This window comes from Epinephelus fuscoguttatus, linkage group LG11 (genome assembly GCF_011397635.1).
Source record: "Epinephelus fuscoguttatus linkage group LG11, E.fuscoguttatus.final_Chr_v1".
Taxonomy (NCBI): Eukaryota; Metazoa; Chordata; class Actinopteri; order Perciformes; family Serranidae; genus Epinephelus; species Epinephelus fuscoguttatus.
The window spans coordinates 34,723,914-34,744,512 of NC_064762.1; the positions used below are offsets into that span (position 1 = coordinate 34,723,914).

At 41.4% G+C, this 20,599-nt stretch overlaps 1 protein-coding gene across 5 annotated transcripts in view; it reads right to left on the reverse strand.

The window, feature by feature from the left end:
- Positions 1-20,599, reverse strand: part of fynb (FYN proto-oncogene, Src family tyrosine kinase b) — a 114,428-nt gene that overhangs the window by 40,974 nt on the left and 52,855 nt on the right. For all 5 annotated transcript variants that reach the window (XM_049590286.1, XM_049590284.1, XM_049590283.1 and 2 more), the window contains 2 exons: positions 8,684-8,940; positions 379-475 (listed from right to left, as the gene is read on the reverse strand). In XM_049590286.1, coding sequence (XP_049446243.1) covers positions 379-475; positions 8,684-8,930 — 344 coding nt within the window. In that variant the 5' untranslated portion in view covers positions 8,931-8,940. The remainder of the gene's footprint in view (positions 1-378; positions 476-8,683; positions 8,941-20,599) is intronic.

The following is a 20,599-nucleotide window of genomic DNA, read 5'->3' on the forward strand; positions in this document are numbered from 1 at the left end:
CCAGTGTAAAGCTGCTGCCAGTCCTGTTTTTCTTAACAATTCTTTATTGGAGTTAAGCCTTTTTTTTCCCACGTGTAAATTAATTTCGGTGTCAGTGTTGGGGCTCCCAGGTTGGTTGATTTTTTTATAATTTGTACTTCAACAAACAGAAGTAAAGCTGATTAATTTGGGGCTATATCTTGCTTCAGATTATGAGAGCAAAACACTTTTTTCCCCACGTACAGGCTGCCACATCTACCTCAGCTGAAATGCGACGCCCTGTCCTGTCTGCTCTCCTCTCAGCAGCTCCACCCCCCCTTTTTTAAAGACAGTAATAAAATGGGAAACTCGCATTCCTCCCGAGTGCAGGCAGTCTGATAAGCAGCTGTGGCGACTTACGTGCTGTTGATAATCTGGAACCTTTCTCCTTTCCTGAAGCTGAGGTCGTCTTCTGTCCGCGCCTCGTAGTCATAAAGTGCCACAAAGAGGGTGACTCCTGCAGGAGGGATAGAAACACAGTGTCAGCGCTCGGCACATTAGCAAGAGAAAATGAGGCACTGAATCACGGTTAAGTGACGACCCACAGGCAGCTGCAGCTCACTGGGTAAATAAGGATCAATCTCAAGTTTGCATGTACGTCAGTCATGTTGACTGTAATGGGAACTCATCAAATTTCACAGGTGATGACTGATGATTAAATTGACTGGAAACCGGTCACCCAGGAACAGTTTCCCAATAATGACATTTTAGTACAGTAAATTTCCACAGGTCATGTTTCTGCATGAGACACTCCGGCATTAATTTTAGCCACATTAGCGGGGGGCTCTTGGGATAACAATGTTGGCCACTCTACTAATTTGGTTTGGATTGAAATACCTCAACTACTATTGGATGAATTACAATGACATTTAGCATTTTTCCCATGGTCCTGACATGATAAATCATAATTTGGTAATCGCCCAGCTTTTTTTCTGGTGCCCCCAGCATGTCAAACTTTTCAATCATCCATCTCAATATCTACCTGATGGATTGGCACCCAATTCACTGCATTAAGCCTTAAGAATTCCTGGAGAGAGATCAGGGTATCAGTGAGATGCAGCCAGGTGGAGGCTAGTACAGCAGGCATTAAGCCTGACCTTTTAGTGTGGTCGTTAGGTACATCTATCAACACTTCAGTTATTGGTTGGGTTTCCACCCAAATGTAGCACAAATTTTAACTGAATTTTCAGAAAACTGGCAAAAAGAAAATGGCAATTTTTGCACTTTTTCATCCACCAGGTGGGAGTTAGGTGGCGCTTATTCTGCAGTCATTATACCTTTACAAAAAATGAGCGCACAAGGAGATGATGTAATTAAAAAAGCACCAACAAGTAGGTTAAGAAATGCAGAAGTAAGAGCATCATATTGCCTCATATCACTGGGCTTCAACACGTCTAGTAAGTCTTGTCTACATTTGCCAAATGGCTCAGTAGCTAGTGCACTATCACAGACAGGAGGATGATTGATTTGTTTAACTGAGGCATTGGCAGTTGGTGTCTGCAATTATTTAAAGGTAGGTTCTTAATAAAAGAACATAAACAATTGCTTTCTACTGTCTATTGCCCTGTCGTGTATTAGCAACCATTCATTTGAGTGGACCCAAAAACTCAAATGAATGGAGGCTAAAAAGAGTGTACCTACTATTTCTAGCACTGTCTGCTGTAACCATCTGACATTGCAGCTCCAGTTACATTGTGCATGTGTCATACCGGGAGCTGCCCACTAAAATCAGCCGCAGACTCCGTAAAGTCAAGCAGTCATTTTTGCCAGTCAGTGTACTCCTGGGATGTTTTGGTCCCTAAATTTAGCCTCAGAGTGAGCATCCTGACTTACTCCTATACAGGCAGCTGCAGATGCAGACTCAGGGTGAATCTGAGTGAGACAGAGGCAGCTGCTTGGAGAGGCTTTGCCCGGTCAGGATCCAAGATAATATTATCTTTAGCTTTTTGCTTAAAAATAGTGAAATGTACAGCTCACAGTAACTTAATATGAAACAGTCTCTGGCTTTTGTTTGAGATCTAGTGTTCATCATTAGTGCAGTTAACGCGCATTAGCTTGGGCGGCTAACTTGGCTTGTTTATTATATCACGTGAACGTTGCTGTCACCTTGAAACTCCTGCTGAACTCTGTTTAAACTCTCAAACTTTATATGGAAAAAGAGGAATGAATATTCTGATATGTATTTGAGAAGCCAAATCAAATCAGACTGGCATAATTCTGAGTCGGGTACAACGCTTTTTATACCTCATAGCTCATAGGATCAAATAGCGTGTCCCAGCCTTCATTTAATAGACCTGCTCAAACAAAGGAAAACAATAGATGTTTCATAATGAAGAGCACACCTGACAATGGAAATAGAGCAACTAATATTACAGCTCTGTGCTATTGGAAGAGTTCTGGGAACAGCCTCTAGAGAGGATGAAGAGAGCTTGCAGTGGCCAATGCCACGGTGGTACGTCAAGACTGTGCGCCAGGTGGAAAACAGGTGGATGAAGACATACCCATTGTCAGAAAAACACATCTTATTAACAAATGAGTTTCAAGCGTACTAAACTCCTTTGTCTTGTAGTATTGTTAACCTTTGCTCTCTGTTAATTCTTTGCCACTTCAGCTTTCCTCTGGTAGAACTTGCTTCACAATGACAGAAAAATCTTTGCAGAATCAAAACTCTTCTCACAGAGTACCTCAAGTAACCTCCTCTCTGCCAAGTCTTATCTCCTCTCCCGCATCTCACTCCACTAATCCTACTAATTTTGCCCTCATCACACAAGTATAAAAGAATAGCAGCTCTCATTTGAATATCACCCAGTAGCACTTCTCTAGCAGGAGTGTTTTCTCAGCCCTACACTGCTGCCTTTTTGCTTGCATGGGGCAAACATGATGAAGGAGTTTAGGCTCATTATAGGACTTGTTAGCAGATCGCAGCAAGAGGTTAACAACACAAGTGAAATTGTGAGGTGAAGAAAAACTCAAACTGTTCAGCTACCCTTTTAGGTGTGCTGGGCACAACACACATATAACAAATAGAAAGAAGAACAAAAACATTTAGTGCAGAAATAAAGGCCAAACTCAACCAAACTGCTTCAGACTTTGAATGGTCCAGTGACAGAAACTGGGATCTGGGGTGCCTCAGCCCAGTTTGACTCCTATCAGGCGAGCTAAAAACCTCTCTAGATAAAGACCAGTGACCTGAAAATCCTTTTCAGTCATTCCAGCATTATCTCACCCACAACCAACCCTACTGACCTACAAGACTGGGAGCATCCCAGTGGCTGAAACAGAACAGAATTAACTTGCAGAAGGGTACCAAACAGTGTTTTTATATCGTTTTCACACCCAAAATCCTCGGTTTAACTTAAGGTTTTTGCACAATTTCCATAAAGCTGACATCCACAACTTCCCTCACGCTGTTGGCTTCTCCAGCGATAAGAGAAAATGATTTTCACACTACAGCAAGAGAGTTGTGGAAAGTTGTAATCTGCCAGAATAAAACTAGCAAAGTGTGAAACTACAGCACTGAGGTTATGTAATTCAACTGAATGTACTAAATACAGTTCTGCTGACTGAGGCTTCAGTGAAAAGAAGTGATGTCCACCCCGTATGCTGGTTCTATTTTCTTTGCACTAAATTAGTAATGTCATTTAGGACAAATATAAATTCCCAAAAAATCCCTTCCTACTGGCAGAATATGGAGGACAGCCCCTTAAAACACTTTTCATCAGCTGTTTTTTTAACTGTACACTGATGAGCATTCCAGTGCGGACGTGACAACCGTGCGCGGAGCCCTTTGACCCTCTAGTGAAGTGGTCACTGGTCAGCTGGAGATGCATGACAGACACAAATGTAAACAGCAATGTGTCTCAACTGTCCACTTGTGTTTGGATCAACAAAATGCTTTTTAAGACCAGCTGTAAACAGGGTCAAAATAACCAAGTCAACACACCGACAATTTTATCCCTTATAGCCCCAAAAAGCCTATAGCCCCAAAAAGGATAACGTCCATAACTGCTATCACAGAGACTATCAGAATAAATAAATTTAGCCATTAAGTCCATGATGTCATCAAGAAATCATGTACTGACTTTGTATTTTCCAACTGATTTCAGTAGCACTCAAATTTGAAATGATTAATAAAGAATGAATCAAATCTGCCATGTGTGACACATGCTAGCTTTAACAAACGGTCTGTAAAGTGACGACAGTGACATACATTGCCATCAGCCTCAAACCTGTAAATAACATTGCAAATAAGGTAGCAGGTTATAGTTTGAGAGTACATTGAGTTTTTTCCTGACAATTTCTTGGTGGATTATACAATGTTCTTCAAATATTTTCAAGATATTGGTCATTTGCCTTGTATAACAAATTTATAAACACTGGTTAAAAGAAACTACAGCATGGAGGTGTGGGGATATTAAAGAATAGTATCAGTGTACTTCATCAGTAGATGAGGGCCACACACAGCCTATTACATATGGTTAAAGCTCTGGAAAAAGCAAGTAAGTAGACCTTGAGTGAGTCGATTATTTTTGCCAAACTGACATTTTACAGATATTCCACCAACCCACTTTATTTGGAACGTTTGTAAAATTGAAAGTGAGTGCATGCCAAGTGCAAACAAACCCCCACAGCCCCAGAGAAATGTGTGTGCGCGGATATTTCTGTAAACTTTTATCGTTTACTTTGTTTTCACATGAAGTTTGACTTAACTGTGTTTGTTTCCAACCAGTCTGATCATCTGACTCATCTTTCTCGCACCATTACACTTCGTTTTAGCGATGCAATTCCAGATCTTAACAATTGAATTGGTGAGCTTGATGTTATTATTATCAACAGGAAAGATGGCTAAAACTATAAAAAATGGAATGAATTGGAATTACCCTTGAAGGGTTTTGTATTTCTATCTGACTCACTAAGTTTGATTTGTCTTGTCTCATCACAGAACACATGAGTGTGGAGATAAGACACTCAAAGTGTTTTGTTGAGGTCTGAGGTGACTGCAGCTGTTAAGCTGTTTTATGCCTCTGAGTGTTTGACAAATGGAAGTTGAGTGGGCACTTCTTCAAAGTCCACTTAAACTCTCTTGATCGCTTTTTTTTCCAAGTCATTTCACTTCAGACACTCTCACCCGACTGAGGCTTTCTGGGAAACAGTGCTGATATTAAGAGAGCATGTGAGGCTGTTGCTGATAGGACTGCAGATAGAGAGGACCTGCTGCTATTCATGTGATAACAAACGGAGAGAGTGGAGAGCAGGCTGTTCAAAAGACTGTCTGATTGAAACACTTTCTAACCGTCGCAACATAACAAGATCCTAAATGCATCACAGCTGCGGTGGGCGCTGCTCGAATGTTCTATTAGGTCAGCAGAGGTGGGCGTTAGGTATAAACTGGTTTATTGATTCATCTCAGAGTTGTCTGCTGGGATCCTACTCAATTAGTTATGTAAGGTTATAGAACTAGCTGTGAATTTCCATTTGGGGACATGACATCAGCAAAAGATCAACTGATAATCAATAATTGTCCGGATGCCAAATGCAATTTGGGTTCCTGTGCAGTGCGACTGAGGGGGGGTGATTGTGGCAAACAAGCTAGGCAGCTGTGTTATAACAGAGGTTGAGAGGGTAGGGCGGCTTATGTCCAAATTTCCCCACCAGGAGAAAATTAAAAAGCTAAACCCCTCTCTGCTCCTCTGCCACTGAGTGGATTTGGATTATACAGCGCAAAAAATAATCCACACTTTGAGGGAGAGGAGTCCTGCTAAGTTGAGTGGAAATGCTGAGTTCCTCTGCAGAGCAGCCTGGGCTCAGTCAAACATAAAGGATATCCTGAGTAGGAATATTCCCTACATAAACAATGATCCCCACACACAAAGCCCCGCACTAATGCCAGCCGGACGTTCCCGACAGGGCCGGGCTGGGGTCGGCAGTTGAGCTGTAAAAGGGTCTGTGAGGTGAGGACTGTCAGGATTTTAGGATGCCATAGGAAGTCTTTAACCGTGCAAAGAATCTCTAAGAGTTTGTGCTTTTGCATACGGAGGTGTATGTGCGTTGGTGGCTGCGAACAAGTCTACCACTGGGTGCTTAAAATGTTGTAATTGTGTGGGAATTAAGTAAAAACAAATGACCTTCACACTTCTCACGTTAGCTGTTCTGACACTTTCCCTGTTCTGAAAAAAACAATAAAGACACCCTTCAAAGAGGAACCCTTCAAATGAAGTATTTCCTCCTTTGGTGTTCTTTACATAATACTATTTGTCTCTCCAAGCTTTGATTAAGCGTTTTCAGACCGGGGAACTTTTTCATAGTTCAAAGAAGATAGTTTGAAGAACCCTCCTTCTATTGTGTTCCCACTGCAAGAACTAGGACCGATCACAGTTCTTACAATGCCATTTTGAGGGACCTTTTTTTAGCTCCTGTTTTAGAGTAGGAGCCCTTTCAGTGCAGCACCGCCATAAACCCATTTGCCATGTAAACAACAGACAACACGAAATACAAACAGCTTGTAAGAGAAAAAATGGAAGAAAACACTAACGAATTGGCCTTGAGCTCACCTGGTAGTGTGCACCTCATATACACCGAATCTTACATGTTGCCCTTTGCTTCGAATTATTCCCCCTCTCTCTGTCACCATTCCTGTCAACCTTTGGCTATACCATCAATAAAAGGCAGATTTTGACTTGTCAAAGAACAATATTAGAATCTTCACTTGCCAGCTTATGTTAATGTTACTACTGTTGGTGAGAATGCAAACAGACACAAAGCCCTTAAAGGTATGCAGTTCTACGGTGCAGGGACTGAACCAGCAACTAACATCCAACCATTTTGCAACTTTCTGAAACAATTTGAACTTCTTTCTCAAACTCTCTTTTTTATCTCCTCACATTCCTCCTCATAGCTTCACTATCATGTCACAATGAACACCAACACCAGTTTGAAAGTGTGCTCCATATTGACAGTACAAAGACTGGCACAAGACAGAATTCTCTTCTAGTCGTGTTATTGGCACCTAACTGCAACCTGAATCATATTCTTATTCAGGTCTATTTTCTTCTGTTTTTATACATGAAACAACAATGATTGTGAGTTGTAATGTGGGTGACCTACACTCTAATACTACACCTAAAAGACTATCCTGTGTAGACACAGACAGAGGACTGAAGCTGCTGTACTAAGTGTGTTGCTATCACTGAGCTGCCTGTGTAGACATTGTGTGAGGGCCTCTACACTGGACCACTGGAAGAATTTGTTTTCCTATTGAAAGAGTGAAGATCCCAAATGTTGAGGTAACATTACTTTGGGTGTTACACTCTGCTTAGGTTTTATGTCTCACTGCGGTGCTCAAAGTTCAATTAGTGTAAACTTTGGTGCTGACCTTTCATTGTGCAACTAATGAGATCACAGCTGTCCAAGACAAAACCCGAGAACAACCTGTGATAGATGAAAAGCGTATTCCCTTTGTGTCTGAGTTCACAGAGCTCCACAAAAGACGACCATTACATCCTTCCTGAACATAGATGTAGAGTCTGGGGAGGACGCAGGGGACACGTCCACCTCAATATTTTCAACGTGTGCAACATGTGCAAATACTTTTATCTCAACAAAACTGAGGACATTTACACCAAAAACATGATGCAGAAAAGGCACAAATTCACCAGAATTCAGGAGATGAAGTGTTTGATGTTGAAAAAAATCCCCTCTTTCATGTGTCAACTCCAATGTTGAAAAGTAACAGACGCCCTTGTCTTGATATTGGCAGAAAGACTACCACATGTAATAGCAGTACTGTCAACAGAGACTGTCCCCATCAAGAAAACACATTATCAGTTGAGTAAAGTGACAGAAGCCATCTCACAGTAATCATGCTTCTTTACTATTAGCCAATAAGTCGGCGAAGGGACAAGGTTGGGGAGGATATATGGGTTTACCAAATGTAGGACTTTATCATAGAGACTTGGGTTGGGTGACTGGACGAATATATCGACTATCGGCGATTGGCAGAATACATTGGCGGTTGGTTTTCCTGGGTGGTTTTCGCCATAGTGGGCCACACACACACACGAACATATTGGCAATTGGTGGTTGTTGGGCTGATGGTGGCCGGTTGGAAAATATAATATTTCGCCCAACCTTAATGGAGACCAAAGTTTGTTTCCTGTTTCACACCAACAGTCAGCACTAGTTTTACACAGTCATTTCTGGACCTTAAATTAGCGGTTATTGTTGCGACAATGACGATCAAGGTCACCCAACCATGACAAAGTAGTCAGTTCAACCCAAACCACAAAACCATACAGGTTGTTTTTGTGGCTAATTGTAACCAAATGCCAACTGTAGTGTTGTCATCATACACAGCACATTAAAGAGCAAGTAAATGTACCTACAAATGTCCCTTAGGTCTGGTAAGATACCGGGATGGTGCTTACTCTTTAAATTCACTGTTAACAACAGTCTGCCCTCAACATGTAGCTATAGCACAAGTTTATTTCATTTCCCCAAATACCTATTTTTTTCCTTTTAATAATGCAGAACTAATAACAACACATTTATAAACACATTGACAGTACAACATTTTTAATGCAAGACGGGATGACTAATGTGATTTTAGATGACAGAAATCATATTTTAAATAACAGTGGTTCTCTAACTGACACTGAGCATGCCTTACCTGTCCCACCACGAGTCCTCAGGGTTCCAGTGTGAGAGGAAGTGCTGACCCCACCGAAGACGGTCATCCCCTGTCCGACAGGGGCGTGGAAGTTGTTGTAGTTGGGGATGGCGGTGACCCCGAAGCTGGGGTAGTGCTGTGGCGTGGGGTCGGCCCCATAGCGGTAGCCCGCTCCCTGGGAGATGCTGGTGTCTCTGTCGTCTGTGAGTTTGGTTGCTTCCTTATCCTTGCATTGCACACAGCCCATTATCTATAGTCTGTGGATGACAACAGAGAGAAAGGACATTAGGTTGGTTTAGATTAAACTGGTTGACTTGAGTGATTAATCACAGAAATGGTTAGAAAAATGTAAACACACTACATAAAAACAGAATGACTGTGTAGATAAACCCCCTTTAAAGGTGTGAATAGACCTATCTGGATCATAACTCTTAACTGATCATGACAGTGGAAGATTACATGTGATAATGGGCAGGAGAAATAAAAACCCAAACAGGCTAAAAGAGCCTTAATGCTGGCACTGAATTCATCTATAAGCTGGACTGGTGGATCGATGAGATGAAACATGCTGTCTGGCCGCACAGCACACCAAAATGAACTATATTCATCACTCTGTTCAAGGTTCGCCCCTCACACTGCTTTCTCTACAGATGACATCCTTCCACTGATTAGCACTCTGGTCTGGGAGGCAGCGACCTTTTGTTTATAGCCTGACACACAGCTTGGTCTCTGGATGACTCACACAAACAGTGTGTCTCTTTCTTGGTCAGGAGGAATAACGGCTCCTATAACACTGATGTCAGGGAGGCCGGCCGGAGAGAAGGGGAGACGTGGAGGCACGGCGCTGTGCTGTCACCATCACCCTGTTGATCTTAATGGAGAGTGGTGGGAGGACAGAGTGTTGGCGGCGAAGAATCACTCAGCCTGAGCAGACTGAAGTGAGAATCTTTGCCTCGCTTCCACATGTTGGACGCCATCAAAGCATTCAACCTTTCTCTTTACTGTGCAGTCTACCTATAAATCATCCCTCATAAGCCTCTTTATGAAAAAAGGTCTACAGTGTTGCACGGTATGCTGCAAGATCTGACTTTCTACTTTAAAAGCAGGAATTCTATCTGGCAAATACAGCCACAGCAACACACACTGAACGGGACAAAGTGGGTCAAAGTAGAACCGAAACTTCCAGGTTGTGTTTCAGAAGTAAGAGAAAACATATTTAACTACACTAATAACAAAAAATAATGGAAGCTGTAGTTATTTTTGTACTCTTAAAGGAATCATGCTAAAATCACAAGGGTTGGAGTGGAGCTGATTTGTCTGATAATATGGAAAGTAAACAACAGGAAAACACTTGATTTTTTTCAGGAAGGCTGATGAAAGAGTTGCAGAATGAGACACTGCATTAAGAGGCTAGAGGATAGCTCAGATGTAACATCATGACTTTGGCTCTCTGTAGACTGCATAAAAAACATGGACGCAAAATTGTTGAGGCATCCATGTTACTTGAAAGGTTGTCTCGTGTAGCCAGACCTTTGTCCACAGCTCTGTGTGAGCGCTAGAGAAAGGTCTTCAATCACAGATTATCTTACTGTTTAAGGGATAAAAAATGCTCTGGCTTGTTTTTGTTCCTTTAAACCGATCACAACTGTCCTGGGTGGCACTCGGCACAGGATGCAGCGACGGTGGTCTCGCAAAATAGTGTTGGGAGGGAACTTGTTTTGATGGAACATTTGCATGTATGGAGGCGAGCACTGTCATCAAAATGGCCATAAAAAACAAAACGAACTGAAAGTCATATGTCATTGTGTGACTCAATTTTTATCGATAAAAATGACTAACATGATAATCGGTGTCCTAGAGGTGAAGCCTGCCTACACTGAAGCTCTGGAGGGCATCACTGGACCTGTTTAAACCCCAGAAGATTTGCTGGCTGTATGTCACTCTGGCAGAACATTACTATGACGATATCACAGGAGCTTGTGTGAAGTGGAACGGATCGATGCAATAGTGAGATGCATTAGTGAGAAAAGATGTGACAAATCAACTCAGACTGGCCATGTCAGAAAACAGATCAACATTGGGCACAAGAGTCCTGTGAGTGTGGGCTTGTCTGAGGTGCGTTCACAAGTTGTTTTATCCATTGTGGATCTTCACAACAATTCACCGAAAAATGACACAGCCTTATTGCACGATTTAAAACGTGCAAGTCATTCACTCCAAGGTTGGTGTTGTTTCTCGCAGCAAAGTGAATTTGGAAACTGCTACATGCAAACAGTAGAAGGAAGGGAGAATGCCAGCCAAAATCAGACAAATTAGAGAAATCAGAGGCCCAGTAGCAGGCTTATAGCCACAGTTGACATCTGATTAATCAGACTACTTTAAAGGTCCCCACTATATGTTAAGATCCTGCATTTCCCATAATGCAACCCAACAGCATCTTTGTATTGGTCACCTTCTGCCTGGTATATGCTCACATCTTGCAAACTCCACACCTCCAGCTCAACCTGAAAGTTCATTCTTTTATGAACCTCATTATTATTCATCACAACTCTGTTTTTCATTTACCATTCATATTTGAATTGAGATGAGTATTTAATAAAACTCAGGGAGCTTTATATTTCAATACTACTCCCCATGACTAGTAAACTGATCTTTATGCATAAAATCAGTGGAGTTCCCCTTAAAAGGAAAGGTTTTTTTTTTAAGTTTTGAAGCTTGGATTTGGGGGCAGAATCACAAGAATCCTAATTAAGTCAAAGAGGAGTGAGCCTGGAGGAGGAGGTGGAGCTGCAACTGCATTAGTAAGCTAGAGGTACTGCCGTTGAGACAGCTGTCAATCAGGCAAACATATTTCTCTTATCCTAAAAATCTCCTTTGTAAAACAACCATTCAATCACAATCACAAATCCATGTTGCCTCTAAAGCAGGGTATACGCTGTACAATGTTAGAAATGTTGTTTATTTCCAACTACTGCTGTGCAATTAAACTGTCTGCGATGTAAAGCCAAGGCTCACAATTTATGTGCTCACACTGTACAGTCCGATGTCCAAGCCACATCCTGAGTGCTCACACTGTACATGTATAAGAGAAAATAAAATAGCCCATCAGCCCCTGCAGACTGTTCTGGCAACTGACAATTGTCAATAAAGATTTGTTTAACAGCTCCAAGGCAGGTCAAAGTTTAATTGTTGACGGAGGTCTGTAACATTTCACCGCTACGGCTCACAATACTTTATTCACATTGGTCGTGATAGAAGGAGGACGAGACATTAAAAACCCACGTATACTGTTGCCAAAGCCTGACCAACCTGTCCTCAATATTTTGCGTCATGGCGCCATGATGATACGTTGCGTCGCAATGGCACTTTCCGATGCTCTGTTTGCTACTTTGTTCAAAATAGACATTGGGGAATTGACTCATGGTTCTGCTTCAACAGTGCGAGAGTCTGACAACGGCCAGTTGGGAGCAGTTGATTGGGCCATGATCAGTCGTTGCTCCCCTCTGTACACTGCACAGCAAACCCAACAAAGCTGAAATTCAATGCGACTCTGAAAGGACTTGTGTGGCTCAAAAACTGGGTCAGAAGTGGACTCCAATCGTTTAGCCTATACTCAGCTTAAGGCATACATAAAGGGATGTGAAATTAGCTGTTCAGGTCCAAACCTGATTTTGAGAAGTTCAGAACTTTTGAAAAACCTTATTACAATGTGTGATTTTTTTTTTTTTTTTTGGAGCCTGACCCCGGTGGCAATCAGTGGTGCTGCATCTACAGAGGCACTCAAACAATTTGACGTGACAAAGTCAATGTACTTGTCATAAAGAGGATGACTCAGCCTGTGAAAACACTTGTATAATGTGTTATGTGGCTCAGTGGGAGCTTCGTCAAGTCGGTGACATTACTTCAACTACATCGCCGGCCGTGTCAGCTTGGTTTGGAGATGCAGTTGCATTATGAGAATTGAAGGATCCAGTGTTGGATATCTCAGCCTCTGTTGATTTGATTTTGACCAATTTTTTTTTTTTTTTTTTTTTTTAAATTGGTCTTTTCCAAGCTCCCCCACTTTATGAAAGTGAAAACTACTGATAAGGTTGTTCTGACTTTGCTTCTGTAATAAGCTGAAACTACTGGGTTGTAGTGAACCAGGAATATATCCACTGTAGACAGCTTTATGTCACAGAGACAAAAGAATGCTTCTCTTGTACACATGTGCCTGCAGGGCGTTATGTAGATACAGCTCCACCAGACTCTCGAAACATCTTGAAATACTTTCTCAATAGTTTATTTATGACTAAGCGAGGACGGTCTTTCTTCCTCAGCGAAATTACATGCTAAGATTTGAAAAATGACATGAGCCACACCACAGCGGAGCACAAGATTACCCTCTGACAATTTGATGTACTCCCAGAGGAATTAATGCTACCTAATTGTTTCTCTGCAAAACAAGGATGGAAATACCAATGTCGACGATGTATATCAGCACAGACACAACGGGCAATAAATCTAGACTCTCCTTGGAAGACAAAGTGCCGGTCTGGCCTTCAGCTCCAGTCTGTCCTCAAATGTGTCACTTGAGAATATATTTCACTCCCTCCTTGTTCTTTCTCTCTATCTTCTGGCACAGTCGCCTCATCTGACTGCAGTGAGAAGCAGGAAATGTATTCACTTGTGACACACTGTGAGGACAGAGAGAAGAATAATGAAGGAGGAGTGTGGGCTTCCACTTCTTAGCAGTAGCAATAAACAAGTGGAGGATCAAAGAAAGGAACCTCACTCTTCTACCAATTGACAGTGTCACTGACAAACAACAAGCGCTCTGAATTGAGATAATCACACACCGATCTACTGACAAGCTGCCGGAGACAAGAGGCTGGAAAGATTAAAGACAATAAGTAACCAAACAGAAACACAATGGCACAATATCCATCTAATGATAATATCACAGTAAATATGATGTTGCTGTGGATATTTATGCTCCCCAGAGGAAGGATCATAATAGTTTCCATGACCGCCATGGTCTAGTGCCACCATCGAGCCAAAATTCAAACGGCATGCAAGAAATGACCTAAACTTATCTAACATAATCCATTGGCCAGGATGAAATGAAATGTACCGAGTACAATCATGCTACTCAGAGGATGAACCCTTTCTGTCTTAGATACTACATGACCCTTGCTGTAGTGCCTCCCTTTACATTAAATAAAGATCCCACTAGGGACATGACATTTACATGAAAGATGGAGAAACGTTGTTACTGATCTTGCTGTATACATCAGTTAAACATTATCAAGTATTTTTCCTTACACCTAACAAAAATGCAACTGTTCACAATGTTAACCACGTGTTTTAAACTGTGACACTTATTTAACATATTTGACTTTCTGTGGTGCCAGCACCTAATTTTAAGTCATTACATGGCACTGCCACATAGCGCGGTCTTAAAAGGTCATGGTCATTTATCAAATTTTAATGGGATAAGGTTGTAATTCGTCTTGAGGTCACATCTATGCACAGGTAATCCGAAATTTGTATGAGATGTTGACATGCCATGGTGCAAAGTGACAATGTGTATTTTGTCAAGAACAAACTGGAGTACTTGTACTTTACTTCAGTACTTCCATTTCAGCCATATATATATATTTTTTTAACTTTTCTCCACTTAATTTTGGAGACAAATTTGGCACGTCTTTACAAATTGAGATTTTTCCTAGATAACAATATAAGCTTGTAAAATGTGTCTGGTGCTGAATAAACTTCAGCACCCAACAGTAAATAAACTACTTAAAATTAGCTTGAACTCATACAACTTGATTTAGAAATAAGAATCCAAAAATATCATGTAATATAAAAATATAATATAATGTACTTTAACTTTTGATACTGAAATTACATTTTGCTGTTCCAATACTTTTACTTAGGTAACATTTTCCAGCCAGGACTTTTACTTGTGATGAAGTAATTTTAGACTTTAGATTTTTTACTTTAGCAAAGGATCTGAATATTTCTTCCATCAGTGACAAAATATAACATGAATACACCAAAAACCAGGATACTTGTGTACATGTAAATGTTTCAGTTTTTTCACTACAGCCCCTTTTGCACACTGCCTGTTCAAGGCGGGAATATCATGCTGTTATGCTGCCTCACTGTGCTGTATATAAGGTATAATCACAGAATGAGGGGACAGAGTGGTCTCGCCCTTAATCTGCCACATATTGACGATGTATCATGCTTGTGACCTACCACAGGAGATTTAAAAAGTAGCTGTTAGCAATTAGCGGCTAACTCAGTGGCCATAAATGTCCGCAAATTTGGAAAACAATAAGGTCCGGGAGCTCCTTGACCTCCAACAGAGGACAAATCAGCCGCCATATAACAAGGATAGTAAATGATTGTTTTTAACATGTTAATGCCATTGTTGTTGCTTATGAAGTGCTGCAGATGGGTATGTCATACGCTGCACCCGTCACGCCTCTTCTGATTCCACAGAGCCACGGTGCAGGACATAATCACACACTAGAGTGGCATAATGCTGCTGTCATTTGGTTATGTGTAAAAATGCAAAGAAGGCATGAAGAAGGGACTTCACAGTGGCTCTGTAGCGTGATCTTTCTGTAAAATGGGCTTATAACAGTACTTGTAGCATCTAACACTTTCCATCTAATACAACTTCTACGTCCAACCAACATGTCTTTAACCTTGTAGTCTTGTTGATGTTCAGTGCAGCTTTTAGTGTCAAGATTACAACATTTACAAAATTAATGAGGGCTATCCTTGTTTAAGCTTTGGTCTTTGTTGATGCCAGTGCAGCCACTGAGAGAAACCTTCTCTCCTCTACCAATTAGGAGAGCAGCCTCACACTGACTGACACACTGTGACCACTCTCTTTCAACATAATTACAGACTGATCCCTCAGATGGCATGCTGGTGTGCACAGAGGTCGAAATGCCCGTCAGCACAATCAGAGGTTGTCACAGGAAGTAGGGGTGTTGGAAGGAGAGAAATCTCACCGTATTATTTGTGTTGTTTTTTTTTAAACCAAACAAGAAAACAAGTCTTTGCCAAGGACGAGCCTTTCAGACTGAATGCCTTGTCCTCACTCTTGGTGAAATCTTATGTTCATTCCGTGTCTTAGTTTTTAATGTTAGTAAAAACAAAATTTTCTTCAATAATTCAACATAACAGGGGGTGAGTAATTGGTACACAAATGATCATTGGTGAGTGAAGTGTTCCCTTAAACTGATATGGTTGATTAAATGTGGATTGTGTTGAATTATAAGAGTATAAAAAGCGATTCCACTTTGTTTTGCAAATTAATGCCAGTGCTTGTCCTTTAGCAGTTTGCACAGTTAACCATTACACATCACACATAAGGTGCCTTTTGGATTTGGACACAACCTCTGTGCTGACAGCCGCATTAGCAAAGAGGATCAGAATGAGTGCGATATCACCTTCTTGCTCCTTGCAATTGACTTGGTTTGACCCGTGTCAACAACCTGGCATTAAAGTCGCGGGCAGAGCGGAGTGGGCGGCTCACACATGAAGCAGTGGTGTTGCAGCACACGCCACTACGGCTCTGTCAGTGGGTGCTGTAATCCTGTGTGACAGGACGTGGGGCAGGCAGGGGGCCAGGCAACAACAGCAAGCAATGCCACGCTCAGTGCAAGACTGCAGAGCATCTCTAATCGTATATGCTCACAGCAGACGCCAGCACCGACTGAGACCACAAACTGCTCTGCATCCTGACTCTTTACATAACCCGTGACTGGCAGAGGCAGACTGAATCGGCTTTTGGAAGGGAAACAAATGTATTGATCCCTCTGAGCCGGATGGACAGCTGTTCCTGTGCAGTTGTTAAATGATAATCTTTGGCGGAAGAGGAGTGTGTTTTCACGGAGAGATATGGCTTAGCATCACAGCTGGTCATATGGAGCTGGATGTAGGTGGTTTTGATGGATGTTTGATTCTGATTAGGGGCAGATCATGATGACAGCGGCAAAACCAATACAGCAACACACCACTGCAATATGTAAAGCAGTGTGGAGGCACTGCTGTCACCCAGAGTGACATTATACATCAAGCAGTCAGTAATGACTGGATCTGCTGCTACCAGAGGCCCAGTTGGGGTATTATTATTCCACTCTGCTATTCTAGTATTCTCCGCTGACAGAGACAGACGCAGCCCCAAGAGCCAGAAACAAGTAAACAGGGAGGTTACTTTCAAAACTTAGATATTACCTCAGGTAACATTGCAGGCCTAATTCAGGGAATGACACTTTATACTAACTTGCAATAACTAAAATCATTAAGTTTAAATTCACAGATTCTTATTCTAGACCTCTGAACATCGCCCACATCTAAAGATTCAAAAGATCTCGTGCTGTGTTCATTGATGGTGGCCAAGCAGCTTTGTAGGTGGGACACAACAGGATGTTATTCTCTCAGTTGGTGTTCTGATCGTGGCTAGTCTTAAATTAGTTAATGAAAACTATGACTAACTATGTTCGTCAACTGCTATTTTTTCCATGACTAAGATGAGACGATGATGAGGTGGCACAGACGTCATTAAGTGGATGTCACTGGTATGGCTTGTATATCCCTTTCCTTTTACTACTTTATAATGTATTGTATTGGTTTTACTGTGTAACATAGTTTATTTTTTAAATGAAACTGATTATGTTGATTGTGCTGCCAACTTGACCAGGACTCCCTAGAAGAAGAGATTTTGTATCTCAATGGGACCTTCCTAGCTAAACAAAAGATAAATAAATATATAATTAAATAAAATGAACAATAACTGTGAAAATACCAACATGGAATACTGTTGATGACAAAACTAAACTAAAATGGAGTTTAAAAACAAAAACTTCACTAAAATCTCTTCAATAAAAAAGAGGAGACAAAACATTATAGAGTGTTTTATCTTTCTCCAATACAGGACTGTTTCCTGAGCTGTGAGCGCCACATCAGGAGTACACCAGCAGCATTCAATTAACACGGCGAGGAAACCCAGAGTAACTTACTTAAGTTAAAGTTAAAGCTATAGTTGGTAACTTTTTTAGCAAATATACCAAAAAATTATTATATCTTGGCATTTTACATGAGGGAGATAATCTGTGAAAGAGTTCATGCTCCTCTGCCCATAGTGCTCCTAATGGCATTTGCAAGAATCAAGACAACAGCGAATCAGAGTTGAGGAGTCGCTAATGCAGCTGTCAATCACGTCAATCACGGTTTGTGAACTGCGGTCAAACTGTCAAAGTAGGCAGCGCCGATCAAATACTAATCAAGATTCTGTTACTGCATTGCCTATTTCTCACCTCAAATGTTTTCAGAAACATATTTCAGTGTACTGTTTACCTGTAAAATGAGAACATTTGTTTTGTTTTGGCTTGACTGTTTTTAACATGGCTGCTAAGTCACAAACTTTCCCCTTTTACAGCTAAACAATGTACTAAAATATGTTTCTGAAAACATTGTAAGGGAGGAAATAGGCAATGCAGCAACAGAATCTTGATTAATATTTGACTAGACTCACAAGTCAGTCTTAAGACGCTTTGCTTAACTAAAAACTGATGACTTTCTCCCTGATTTTGTGTTTAGATGGGCGGATACAATTTCAGAGTTTAAAAAAACTGCCTACGTTGCAGAACCAATAGTAAATCCGCAGGGCGGTCCTTCGGTGGCTCGCTGAACTCTTGTGCTCGTAAACATAGTCCGACTAGAAACACGTGTAGCGGTACAAAATGGCTCAAGTCGCTGTAAGTCCTTCATTTTCACAATCTTGTGGACTGAGCACACGTTTGATATAACGTAGTTAAATCTCTTGGCATCCATTTTCAAGCTCTCTGTGTGTTTGTTGCCTTGCGGACGAGAAAAGGGTGAGCGCACATTTCCGGGAGGGCGTGTTCTTTTCAAAAATACAAGAGCCGTTGCTTTGCTGCCGGACGTTTTCGCCGGTGTGTTAAACACACTTTAGAAAGGAGTGTCCCCAGACTATCAGAAGGCGGAGAGCTCTGATTGTCTGGTGGCGAGACTAATATTTGACTGACATGAGAGACAGCTGCTCTCTCTGAAAACAGCCTGTGATTGGCCAAAGTCCCAACCAGAGGTGCAATTGATAGGCCGTTTACACGTACACGGTGATTTTGATAAACGGAGACATCTTCCTTCGTTTGTGCCCTTCGTTTACACGCAAACAGAGATTTCTCCTCTGAAAACGAGTCTTTCAAAAAACTCCGGCCAGAGTGGAGATTTTGGAAAACTCCGGTTGCGCGTTTGCATGTAAACTGAGATAAACGGAGATAAACGGAGTTATAGGCAGCCGACATCACAGTATGCACCGTAACTTGTGCCTGTGTCAAAAGTGCGACCAATGTTGCTATGGTGACAATGGATACATGGAAGGCTTGAGCTTCTCGTTACACTGCCACCTACAGGTTTGGCGTGCTCTTGTGTATATATACACGGGTAAGTGTAAATGAAGATCTTTTTGAAAACGGAGACGGTGAAATGTCCGTTTATGAAAATAGCCGGCAACGTGTAAACGGCCTCTTAGTGTTCTCTCAGCTTGAATTACAATATTGTCAGTTTATTATGGAATTTGCGCAATGACGCAGAGATTTAACCACAAAACAATACAGCTTGAGAGAAAAAAAAGAGGTTTAAACCTGTTTCTGTTACAGTGAGGCTGAGAGAAAAAAAATGCACTACTTTATCAGAGGGGAAGTAATGTGGTCATGAAATATCTAGTGAGAATACCACAGACCTGAAGTGACACATTTGGTGTATGTTTTTTTAATTAGATAATGATAAGATAAAACCTTATGTGAAATAAGTTTGACTAAAATGACAATATTATCATTTTCGGATTGACTGGAATGTTAATCTGCTGACCAACACAGACTAAAATGTCAACAGCTTTAATTGACTAAAAAAATTAAGATGAAACTAAAATGGCCAGACTATACGTCAACTAAAACTTGACTAAAAAAACAGGATGAGGTTGACTAAATATGATAAGAAACAACAAGGACATTTGACACAGGACTAAGACTATGAGGTAACAAGATAAATACTAGTGATGGTGATGGAGAGCACTGTCTAACTTTCCCAAATCTCCCCAAATCAATGACAAGCATTAAATCCATGTTTATGTTTGAAATATCCTCACGTAAATCCTTTCTTCCCCGACAATAATCCAACAAACACAACACTCTGTTATTCAATTACTGTGTTTTTCTAACCAGCTCTAATCAATCAGAACAATCGTTTGAGCAATCAGATTAGTGGATTCATGTTAGATGCAATCTGCTGCAGTCCAAAGACAGCCGTGACAGTTCTGAGCCCTGTTTGTCCGACTCCTTCCTCCACAGCCCTCTGCAGGCCCAGTGAGGGCCGAGCTCATCGCTGATTGCTCCCTTTGAACTGAAGGCTCTTTCATCCCTTTTATTTCCCTCTTCCTTCCCTCCTTTTCACACAGCCCTCTCTGCTGATTAATTATTCCTCCTTCGCAGAAAAAGCCGCCACCTGCTTGCCGTAGGGGCTGTTTTGCTGTTTACTCCCCCAGTCTCTCACTCCTCGGGAAACAGCTCCAGAGGCGACTGAAGCGACGACCAGAACTGAGGTGTTTGTCACAGTGTTTTCACTAAAATGAACCGTTGCAAAGTGTTTCTGGAATGCATACACGTTTACATAAAGAAAACATGCATTATTCTCCTTCTGTTGGCTTACATACAGCTTACAGTATCCTGTCAGAAAGCACATCCTCCCATGTTTCAGCCTCTTTCAACATGAAATCAATGAACCCTCGGGGAAAATCCAATTACAGAGCAGGACATGACCAGTAGTGCAGTCAGATCTATAATTAGTTAACACAACAGGCTATTCATATAACACTGGATGGACAAAAGTCAT